The sequence below is a fragment of the Neltuma alba genome, unplaced genomic scaffold (assembly GCF_004799145.2).
Source record: "Neltuma alba isolate B1F8T4 unplaced genomic scaffold, ASM479914v2 tig00012258_pilon, whole genome shotgun sequence".
NCBI lineage: Eukaryota > Viridiplantae > Streptophyta > Magnoliopsida > Fabales > Fabaceae > Neltuma > Neltuma alba.
In genome coordinates, this window is record NW_021636784.1 from 39,583 (window position 1) to 51,506 (window position 11,924).

Genomic DNA, 11,924 nt, shown 5'->3' on the forward strand with positions numbered 1-11,924 from the left:
CTGCGAGAGAGAGAGAGTGCAATCGACGACTCTCTCTCTCACACATGATCTTATTGTCGATTTATGTAGCTTTCGTTTTCTCTTCCGATCGTGAATGGTGAAGTTTTCTTCAGGTACTGATTTTTCTTTCCCCTTTTTCCTGTTGTCACTTTATTCCCATTTAGAGAAGCCTTCTGCATTTCCGTCTTTCCTTTGAAGCTACGTCTCGCAGATTATTACCCGTCGTTAGAATGGTTTGTGTGAAGAGTGGATTAAGCTTATAGAGAAAGTTCAGAGTTCTGACGGTCTTTTGGTCATGTGCGACTCATGTTTTTCCCTCCTGGACTGCTAAATATTAGGGGGCGTGATAATGAATGTTGAAGAAAACTAGAGGGATTAATGCGTGGAATCTAACTTTCTGGTCCTTGTACCGGCGTAATTACTCATTTTCGAATCGATTGATCATAGCCATTGTGGTCCAGTATTCAATTGTGTAGTTTTCTATGAGGAAAAAAAAAAATATTTGTATCTGATTTTGGTCGAGAGATCACGATGAACGCTGTTTGAGAAGCGAAACGTGCGTCGCAGAGGATTCAGATTCCTGAAGCAAGTGCTCTGTGAATTTTGTTCCAGTGATTTCCGCCGAATGTGTCGTGGAAACTGGGAAGGTAAATTCCTGTAATTTCTGCGTCTAACATCACGCTTCTGAAATGTCTATGATTGTGAGAGAGACAAAGAGAGCTACGGTGAAAAGGATCGTCCTGTTTTTTAGTCACCAGCGTGCAGATATACGTTAAATTGGATTTACTTCGTTCTCAAGCATTGTGGGCCGCCATCATGGACATTTTTTTCCCTTTCATTTCAGTTGGTTGAAGGAAGGATATTAATTGGAGACCATACTTTTTACATTTTTGTGACCTGCCATTGCTTTCTATCCCTTTTCATCCGGGGCTCATCTCATCTTTCTTTCTTCATTCTTCCCTCTTTTTACAAGCAAAAGAGACCAGCGTATGCTATAATCACAACGGAACCATGATTGGTTCTTTTTTTTCTTCTTAATTTTTAAAAAAGAGGTTTTGGATCGTGACATTATGCCGGCGACAGATAATTTGTTATTGACAGAAACGTAATTGGTTGGCATTCTGTTTCACCTTTCTTTTTCCTTCTGGTTGTTGGATGCAAAGCAAGGTTAGCTTGTCGTCCCCGTTGTTGCCTCGCTTTTGTGTGTGTGTGTGTGTGTGTGGATCCATTATTAGAATCTTGTTCATAATTTCAACCCAAAAAGAAGCGGAAAAAAGAAAAGAAAAGAATACTGTTCATGACTTTCAAATGAACTGCTAAGTATTTACGTGAACTGTCAGGGACTCTTTTTCTCTCTTAATGTCTTGCATTTTAGGAAAGCAACTAACTTTTGGATTTTGAGGTCACGGGCATGTTCGGATAACCTTGTGAACCGAATTCTGAAGAACAATAGGTAAAAAGTGAGCAATGGGGTCTATTGGCGGGGAGGAGCTGGTCAAATGGGAGAAGATGCAAGGACCGACTGGTCGTGGAGAGAAGATTCTCGTGTTAGTGAGGTTGCGGCCTTTGAGTGAGAAGGAAACCACCGCTAACGAAGTAGCAGACTGGGAATGCATCAATGATACCACCATCTTGTACCGGAACACCCTGCGGGAGGGCTCCACTTTTCCAAGTGCCCACACCTTTGGTAAGCCAATGTCTCTAATGACTTCTCATTGGCAAGTTTGTGTTGCCACTAAATCTGAATTATATAGTATCATATTTACCCACAAGAATTGGGATCTCACAATGTGGGTCTGGTTTATCAAACATGTTTTATTTTTCTAAAAGATTACTTTCTCTTACATGGAGAACAAGATCTTGAGCAGTTCAATATTCCGTAGCTTTGGAAAACCTTTTTGTTTTCGGAAATGAGCTCTTCCGCTTAGCTTCCCGGGGCCAACTTCCGAAAGGCTTCAAACCATGTGGTGATTCTTTCTAATTTTGTTTTAGATTCAAGTCACGTCAATTACCAAAGCGTCAATTCCTTCTATTACCACATTGACTTTGAATTTTAATCTGAGATAACTTGAAAAGCATATTGGGTTGTTTTGTTAAAGGATAATGTTTAGAAGCATTTCTAATTTTAGAATGCACTTGTACCGATGGTCCATTTATCATAGACAGAATGTTTCTGAATAATTGGTCTATGTTTGGCGGTAGACAGAGTATTTCGCGGTGACTGCCCCACAAAGCAGGTATACGAGGAAGGAGCCAAAGAAATTGCTCTTTCAGTTGTTAATGGAATTAACTGTAAGTATAAATTGTTTTATCGGCTGGTTTCTTTCTTATGAGTTATGACCCACTTTCAAGGGGACCATCTTAACGCTTTTAACTAATGCATGAGTCTGTATATTTCTTTAGCAACTATATTTGCGTATGGACAAACGAGTAGCGGGAAGACATACACCATGGTTGGAATAACTGAGTATGCTGTAGCAGATATATTTAACTACATAAGTAAGGTAATGAGACTACTAATCAATTGACCTGCCTGTTTGGTTCTTCAATATAGTTATTCATCGAAGTCATGTCAACACGGGTTGATCTTTCTTTTATAGCACGAAGAAAGAGCATTTGTGGTGAAGTTCTCAGCAATTGAAATTTACAATGAAATTGTTAGAGACCTCCTAAGCGCGGACAACAGCACACTTAGACTGCGTGATGACCCTGAGGTGAATATTTTTTATTTGTTTTATTGGAACGTAATTGATCAATGTGCACATATGAAGGTTCTCATGGTCTCTACTTCTTATCAGAAAGGAACCATTGTAGAGAAACTTACTGAGGAGACTCTACGGGACTGGGGACATTTGAAAGAGCTCCTATCCTTTTGTGAAGGTAAGGGAATATGGCTAAACTTTTTGTTCTAGGGTGAATCGTACAATTGCATTGATTACTATATTATTGCAGCTCAAAGACAGGTGGGAGAGACTTACCTGAACGAAAAGAGTTCTAGATCTCACCAAATCATCAGACTAGTTTGTGCCCTTGTCGTTTATGGCTCAAAACTATGCTTTAGATTTTTCTTACTCGTATCTTAATAATACATTTGCAAACTTGCAGACAATTGAAAGTTCTGCTCGAGAATTCTTGGGTAAAGGCAACTGTGCCACCCTATCAGCTTCTGTGGTATGCCCACATTCTCTTTATCCATGCTTGTTCAAGAAATGGTTCTTGTAGATTTTAGATATATTAAATTTGTTTTGTTTCTGTGCAGAATTTTGTTGATTTGGCAGGGAGTGAGCGTGCATCTCAGGCGTTATCAGCTGGCACAAGATTGAAAGAAGGTTGTCACATAAATCGGAGTTTACTTACTCTTGGAACTGTCATTCGTAAGCTTAGGTTGTCTACCTCTTCCTTAATTTGTATCTGCTTTAATTTCACTGTCTGCTGTCGGTGAAACTCTGGTGATTAAGTTGTCTCGAGTGTTCTGCTCTGCTTGCGTGAAATTTACTGACAATATCATGACAACAGGATAGCCTTTTTCTTATATGCTATTGGCGATTGAATTTCTTTCTGGGAGGGGGGTAACTAATTTATGTAATGTCAATTTCACTCTTGGGTAAAAAACGTGACAGAAGCAAAGAGAGATTATTCTTTGTTTACCGAAAAAAGAGAGAGATTATTCTTTATACTCTGACGAATTAAATGTGTTTCCATTAGAAAACATAATTGATAGAGACACTATTTTCCTTTTTCAGAAAACTATTCATATGTTTTTGTTGACCTAACGTGATTGAACGCAGTAAGGGTAGACATGGACACATCAATTACCGAGATTCCAAGTTAACGCGCCTACTGCAGCCTTGCTTAGGTGGCAATGCTAGAACAGCCGTCATTTGCACTTTGAGCCCCGCGAGGAGCCACGTTGAGCAGACTAGAAACACACTTCTTTTTGCCTGTTGTGCTAAAGAAGTGACCACCAAAGCGCAGGTTAATGTAGTGATGTCTGATAAGGCCTTGGTCAAGCAATTGCAAAAAGAGGTGGCCAGATTGGAGAGCGAGTTGAGAGCACCAGCTCCTCCTACTGCCAGCTGTGATCATGCGGCATTGCTGAGAAAGAAAGATCTCCAAATAGAGAAGGTCATTATTTTCTATTTGAAATCTAAATAGAAGAGGACTCAAGATTGCTTGATGATATCTGGCCATAACAAATAAGGACAGCTTTTGAAAAGCTAATCACAACATTTTGGATAGTGAATCCTAATTGAGACTAGTTAATACTGATAAGCTTAGACGAAGAAATAAACGTGAGTATACGTCATAATGAATCCAAGATTCCACAATCTCATTGGAGCTAAAACAAAATATGAGCACATTCTCAGTAATATTTTACATGTCCAGTACCTGATAGTTGTAATTGTTACGGTGAAATATGTAACGCTACTTTACAAGTCCAAAACAGCTAGGTTCTTAGTAATATTTATGATTAGAGATACATTTTTTAGGCACATCCATGATATAATTTCCTTTGAATGCTGATGATATGGCTTTTAAATTTCAGATGGAGAAGAAGATCAGGGAGCTAACTCAGCAGCTTGAGCTTGCACAATCAAGGATTGAGGATTTGCTTGGCATGATTGATAATGATCAGAAATCCGGAAAAGTAATCATTTCCTGATTTCTGAAATGTTTATAATGCGTGAAAGGTCTTGCTTTAAATGTGGAATCTTATTTTATTTCCATTCAGGCTGGCATTGATAGTCCTCAACATATGCTGGGAGGGGAGGATGAGTGGGAAGATGACTATTCAGTGCGAGAGTCATTAGGCATTTCCACTCCTGCTCATCCAGATGGTCGCATTAGAGAGCTCAGCAATCCTCACCATAACAACGGAGACTGTGGAAGTAATCCCGAGCAGCCCTATCACCACTCTGAAGGGACTGAACATCATTCACGCTCTGATGGTAACTTTTTCTTCTCTGCTTTTAGTAATCAACCGGGGAAAAAAAGTATGGTATTCTCAGAGCTTAACAGTATCAAATCATTATATATTTGTTGTTTTTCCTTCAGAGTTTCCCGATCAGTTCTGCAAAGAAGTTCAATGTGTCGAGAAGGAAGATTCAAATAGACAGAACTCAGAATATCTTAATCCATCAAGAAGTGAAAATGGGGGTTTAGAATTACCAATGTCTGAAGAAGTAATTGCACCGGGCCAGAAAGAGTCAACCTCTGTGAATAAAGATAGGGAAGCCAATCAGGTCCATGATAGTCCTGCGCCTGCAAATGGTGCTGCAGAGCAGAGACTCCGTGATGTACAAATGACCGTTGATTCTCCTGTATGCCCACAACCTGATAGTCAATCTCCACGGGCCACTTTGCCAAATATGTCAAATTTAAGGAACTTAAACTTATCCAGGAGCTGGAGTTGTAGGGAATATTTCATGACTGGTTCTCTAGAGAGTGCAGGAGAGTTAGAAAGCACTCCTGCCAATGGGATTGAGAAAGGATTTCCAGGAAGACCCGAAAGATTTCGGAGAAACCTTCTTCATTTAAGGCTTGATCCCGTCACAAGGTTGTCCAGGGATGGTTCTCTGTCTACTGTTGGAAGTCCTTGCCTAGACAGCATGAGAACACCTGGCAATGAGGGTATTACTAGCATACGAACTTTTGTTGCTGGGATGAAGGAAATGGTGAAGCTTGAGTATGAGAAGCAACTTGTTGATGGTCAGGTGCGACAAAATCAATTTTCAATCGCATTTTCTTGGGGTGACAATTCAATCGCAATCTTTATTATTAAATTTGATGAAAAGAAAAACTGGTCTATTTATTCTTCTTCTCTTATCCCTTTTCTTTTAATTCCCCTTTTTTTTTTGGGGGGGGGGGGTGGGAGGAATATTTATGCAATGAAGATATGTTATTTATAGCTTTATGAGCTTTAAAAACTGCAATTTGTTATGTTTTCTTCTGTAACTAGTCAGTACTCGGTGGCCCGTGCATATATATGCACGAGGAGTGTAAAAGTTTGTCCTTCAAATTGTTAATTCCTGTACTCTTTAATTTGATGATTATTTTAAGGGTCAGACAACAAGATTTTATTTTAGATTCACCATTAATTATTCTTGTGCATAAATTATTTAAATCAGACAAGGAGATTTTGCAGCAAATAGTGGGAGAGTTTTTAACTTCTACTTTACTTAGACATGCACATTGATCGATAGTTGCGGCAGACATGGAATATAGTCCTCACAATTATATTTTTATCTGGTAGCTTGTTTTAGCTGCTACACTTAATGTTGCGTTTGCTGCTTAAAGCACTCGTTTGTCTGTTCAGACCCTTCTGCTATCCCTAAATTCTACTTTCTGAATTGTAGGGCAAGGAAACAGAGAGGGGTGCTTCTACATTAGAGAAGAACGTGAAAGAGGTAGGTATAGATTCAATGCTTGAGGCACCTGGAACTCCGTTGAATTGGACCCTGCAATTCGAGAGGCAGCAAAAGGAGATAGTAGAACTTTGGCACACTTGCCACGTATCATTGATCCACAGAACCTACTTCTTTCTTCTGTTCAGCGGTGATCCCTCAGACTCCATTTACATGGAGGTAGAGCTTCGAAGACTAGCCTTCCTGAAAGAAACATTTTCAAAGGGGTCTGAGAAGGATAGTCAGAAAGACACATTAGCTTCAAGGTGCTGTCTTAATTTCTCTTTTTCACGTGCACATTTACTTGAGAATCTCCTACATTTGGTTTAATTACACACAAGGACATGTCTAGTTGAAAATTTTCGATCTGACCGAGTTATACTTCTTTTCCACGTAATGGCAAATCTTATGATGCTGAATTAAAGTAGTTTTATCTTGGGACGCAGCATGAAGACTCTTCGGCGTGAGAGGGAAGCACTGGTGAAGCTGATGCAGAAAAGGCTTACTGAGGAAGAAAGGGAAGACCTATACGAGAAGTGGGGCATTGCACTGGAATCAAAACGCAGGAGAGTGCAGCTAGTAAACCTTTTGTGGAGCAACACTAACATTACTCTCGCTAAAGAGAGTGCAAATTTAATTGCCAAGTTGTTGAAGTTCTCAGAGAAGGGTAAGGCACTGAAGGAGATGTTTGGCCTCAGCTTCACACCCCGTTACTCTAAAAGGAGGTCTTTTTCCTGGATTACTAGCAAACCACCACTTTTATAGGCCTTCTTTTTTTTAACTCTTATAAATTTGGGGGATAGTCCTCATGTTTTATGTACAGTCTGACAGCACTTTCTATCAGAGTGCCCATTGGACATAGATTTGTCTGAGTTTCTACCTAATTACACACAAAAAATTACTAAACCGGACTTCTGTAAGTCCTTAAAAGATCAATTGCGAAGGGATTCATTCAATACAGGAGCTTTTTGAGTGGTTTTTTTTTCCCTCCATTAAGTGCTGTACCGATTGGGATAGTGAATCATTGTTATGTTTTCCCCACTTCTATGGGTACAGAATCATTATTATAAATGATAATCATAATCTCTAGCCAGAAACCAGAAGTCTCCTATAGAGGAGGCCTTGAATTTCATATATAAAATTTACGGTCTAGAATTCGAAAGTGCAAATTTTGAGAGGTCTGAAGAGATTTTTTTTTTTGTGAGTTTATAAAAATATGTTCACAATGAATATTCCAAGACACTAATACATGATAGTTTAAATTTCTGGAAAAAGCAGAATTTTTTATATTATAATACAATAATTCTAGAAATTCGTTTTAACTTCACAAAAGCATAGGTAATACCTTTATAAATCTATAATGGCATCTTGGGATGTATGAATTTTATCATAATTACGAAACACTCAAAAATAAGCAGTAACAATTTTCAAAATCTTTTTTTTTTTCACTTCAAAAAATTCAAGTGATGACCTTTGGAGAGGAAATTGAAGTGATATTATTTTTCCTATTAATGACAAAATTTAAATCTTCTGAGCCTTAATCTATAAGGTCTTTCACTTTTTATTTGAGGAATACAGTGTCGCACACTAAACCAACTGGATAGTGAGTCAACAAATGAAGTCTATTATTTGATCAAAAGATGAATGGCATCATCCTTTTGCCCCGGTTTCTTTCTTCTTCTTTCTTTTTTTTGTAAATGATGAATGATATCCTTCAATGAGTGGACTGCGTAGGAGACTTAAGCTATTGGGCCTCTATACCTAAACCCAAAATAAGGGTTCATTAGAACAGTCCCGATGAGATACGGCGTCGTTTGATGGCCCTGCCGCGGCACTAGAAATGCACTGGCGAGGTTCCTGGTTCTCCTTCCTCACCTGAGTGTGGAAAAGCCGATCAGTGGAAGCGAGAGGGGGAAATGAGCATCACATCGACGGCAGCGTACCTTGCTCGGCGAGCTGCGCAGAAGGAGAGGGTTCGGATCCTCTACCGCCGCGCCCTTAAAGACACCCTCACCTGGGCTGTCCATCGCCACCTCTTTTACGACGACGTACTGTCCTTTTTACCGATCTCTCTCATTTTAAATTCCAATTTCCAGCTCAATCTTTCAATGTTCTCATTCTATTCTATTTATCTATTCCAGGCTAATAACCTCCGAGAAAGGTTCGAAGCAAATAAACATGTGGTTCGTTTCCTTGATTCCCCCTTTTCACTTTCTGTAAAATTTTGGTCGTGGTGGAATATATTTCCTAGATTTGTTCGGGAACATAGTGCAAATAAGCTATGAAATTTTGTTTCGATTAGCTATCGGAAGAATTATCTTTTTGATTATTGGCTACAAAATTTTCGCTTGACGAGGGTAAGATGGTGCGGAAGAGGGAATGTGTTTCCTTTGGTATGATTTACATATGTTATGATGTGAAAGTGGGTAATGCGACAGAAGAATGATTGGCTCTGATATTAAGAGGACTGTCTAGCCATTAGGAAAAGAAAGGAAGCATGCATTTTGTCACCCATACTCTTTTTGGTCAAAGAGAGGTTCTTCTGTTGTTGTATTCTTTCCGTACTCAATTGTATTCACTCATTTCTCCATCCTCTGATTTTGGCTGCATTTTGTTTCGGTTGGATACTTGTAGGAAGACCTTGATACTATCGATAGACTGATAGAAGATGCTGAGGCAACCTACAATAAGTGGCGGCACCCTGACCCTTATATTGGTAAACATGTCATCAAACTTGCATTACTTTCTGAGCTATAACGGGTGGTTGTGATAGTGCTTGTTTTAGGACAATATGTTGCCATGATTTTCTTTAATTCTAGTTGATACCTCCTTCAAGCATAATCATAAGCATCCCTACTCTTGTTTGGAGGATTATTAGGGAATGAGGAACCTTAAAAGGGGCTTCAAAGAGTTGAGTGGACTGCCATGATAATATTTTTGTCATTATCATTATGTCACTAAAACACAACCACCAATTACGTAAAACTAGGCCACATTACTTGATAAATGCCATATGCCAAAGGTGCCCTGCCTGCGGAAAGCATTGACACAAAAGCTAGTTTTTTGCTCTTCTTTTGTCGTTCTGGGCTGAGGTTATTTTATGTGTGCCTTTGCTTGAGAATGTGAAGTATGTGGGTGGTCCTTCTCACTGAATGATGACTAAGGAACTGAGGATTTGTATACTGAAATGATCATTATGAATTAGGCTTTCTAGGATAAATTTGTGGATTGTGGAAATGTAAAGAGATGACCAGTTTTCAGGTGGTAGGATCTGAAATTAGGGCTAGTCTACTTACTGAGTTCTGCATTGTAAACGGTACCTGCAGGCATAATGATGTGCTTAAATCCTCAAATACGTCAATTTTTAAGATTTGGAGTCTAAGATTTATATTGAGATGTCTTCACTCCTTTTTCTTCTTCAACAAATGCAACATCATTATATAAGCATTGCTCAGTTTTGTTTTCATCTTACCAAGAGCACAAGAAAAAGATGACGTCTCCCTCTCTCTTGCTTTTGATATTGTTAATGAATATTAAATCATTTGATATAGATTGCCCAAGAGTCTGTCAAGTAAATATCCAGTTGTAGCATTTGCAGAATCACTTGAATTAGGATTGTGGTTCCTTTATTTATATGCAGCATCAGTTACACCTAGACTAAAGTAGTTTTTGTGTCACCCTTATAGTGGAGCTACATGTGAAGTGCGATGGCATAGTGCCAAGAGCTGGCGCATTGAGCTACCAGCTTTAGCACAAACTCTGGTGTGCAACGAATAACTATGCCTGCATTTGGATTTGATAAGTTTTAAAAAGAACTTCGAATGAATGATTTGGTATGATGAATTCAATGTGCTGTTTGCTAAGAATAACAAGCTTCACATAACATAGAAAATTAAAGAATTATATGTACTCATGTACCCATGTATCGGATGTCTGCAAATTAAAAAGAAAAGAAAGAAAAAGTTAAGAGATAGTTATTTTCTTGGTGTGCCTTTATTCTTGTGTATGAATGCAGCCTAAATTTCTGTTCTACTTGCACTTTGTCATCCCCAGGGACAAAAATGTAAGGATGAATAGAGTAATTACTGAATAAAGCTATTAACCCTTAATATTATTAATCCATTGAATATTAACTAGTAAGTATAGTCGGATATATTGCTCTCAACTGAGACAAAACCAAGCCAACGGCATTGCATTTCTTGTTATTTGTTGCAATCAATCACTAACCCCCTTTTCTCATATTTTCTGATTTATACTAATGATAGTTCCTTGGGCTCCTGGCGGTTCAAAGTTTACTCGTAACCCAACTCCACCTGAAGGGGTAAGTCATTATGGTTATGTACTAATAAGTTTTTCTGTGTATTGTTTTTCATGACTTATGCTTGATGTGATGATTAGAACACACACATGGATAACTCATCGAAGTTGACAACTAAATGCATTTGGTGGATGGCACAAGAATGATTAAATATTAAAACACAATAAAACAGAGAAGGTCAAGTGATCTATTTTGGCGTAGATTTAGTGTGGATCTTACCATCCCCTACGCTCCACTTTTATAATTGCTGTTGGAGCAATTATCTCCATTTACCTTTAAATCCTTCAATATGTTATTGCCCATGCGTACAGATACAGAATAGAACATCGTGGATGCACTAATCAATAAATTCATTTGCCTTTATGGTAAAGATTGCAAATTCAGTGAACGTATCATTCTTTAAATTCCTCTTTTCTGTATTGAACAAATTGCCTGTCAACAATTCAGCATTTATAGGAGACAAAATAATTAAAATATTGTAAGGAATGTGGAAAAACAAAACATTCTTCGCTCTAGAGTGAGTTAGTTATTCGTTCTGTTTGTTGCTGATGAGTTCCTTTAAATTTGCACTTATACAGCTTCGGTTTGAGCTTATTTGTGGCTGAATTTGATAATCTGTTGTTGATGCAGATTGAGATAATATATGATTATGGTCGTGAAGACAATAACTGAAACTGTCATTTTCTGTGCAATGAATAAAGGTCAGCAGCCAAATTGTTCTTTTACTAAACTAATTCCCGTGCCCTGACTACACAATTATTCATGAAGCATGTATTAGTTCCCCCCTGCTTGGATGAAAAGCATGGACATATGGTGTATGAGCACTGAGTCTTATCCTTTGTGGCATTTTCAATCATGTCTCCTGCTCATGGCTTTTTAAAGTTTTATGTATAAACTATTTTGTCAGGTGGACGGTATATTCGGTGCATAGCTTTCCCTTCTCCCCGCCATTCACATTGGGAGAAACGACCCATTTTACTTCATATTTTTAAAAGTGTAATTTTAATTAATTATGCAGATAAAAATTATCCAGACTTGCGAGAAGGGAGAACGCCATGGCAGGCTTTGTTTGTTACTTGGAGCATAATTGCTATGTCGTTGTCATTTCATCATTGTTACAATGGCTTGTTATGTTGCTGGATTTGGATTAATCCCTGAATTTGACGGCAAGTTATGTGCATACAATTTTCTTTTTCATCTTA

At 38.4% G+C, this 11,924-nt stretch overlaps 2 protein-coding genes across 3 annotated transcripts; both read left to right on the forward strand.

Annotated features, from left to right (window-relative positions):
- Positions 1-1,038: 1,038 nt before the first annotated feature.
- On the forward strand, positions 1,039-7,501 carry LOC114725604 (kinesin-like protein KIN-7E). Its single transcript, XM_028912129.1, has 14 exons — positions 1,039-1,687; positions 2,203-2,292; positions 2,404-2,504; positions 2,601-2,714; positions 2,799-2,880; positions 2,953-3,020; positions 3,106-3,171; positions 3,260-3,384; positions 3,789-4,125; positions 4,547-4,648; positions 4,733-4,949; positions 5,056-5,714; positions 6,357-6,670; positions 6,851-7,501. The coding sequence occupies exons 1-14, from the start codon at positions 1,468-1,470 to the stop codon at positions 7,167-7,169; spliced, it is 2,814 nt and encodes a 937-aa protein (XP_028767962.1). The 5' UTR covers positions 1,039-1,467; the 3' UTR covers positions 7,170-7,501.
- A 755-nt stretch (positions 7,502-8,256) lies between these two features.
- On the forward strand, positions 8,257-11,924 carry LOC114725606 (NADH dehydrogenase [ubiquinone] 1 beta subcomplex subunit 9-like). Of its 2 annotated transcripts, XM_028912131.1 has the most exons (6): positions 8,258-8,452; positions 8,546-8,587; positions 9,039-9,120; positions 10,670-10,725; positions 11,353-11,423; positions 11,741-11,924. In XM_028912131.1, the coding sequence occupies exons 1-5, from the start codon at positions 8,321-8,323 to the stop codon at positions 11,392-11,394; spliced, it is 354 nt and encodes a 117-aa protein (XP_028767964.1). In that variant the 5' UTR covers positions 8,258-8,320; the 3' UTR covers positions 11,395-11,423; positions 11,741-11,924. The 2 variants fall into 2 exon arrangements, with proteins under 2 accessions (XP_028767965.1, XP_028767964.1); XM_028912132.1 differs by lacking the exon at positions 11,741-11,924 and having other exon boundaries at positions 8,257-8,452.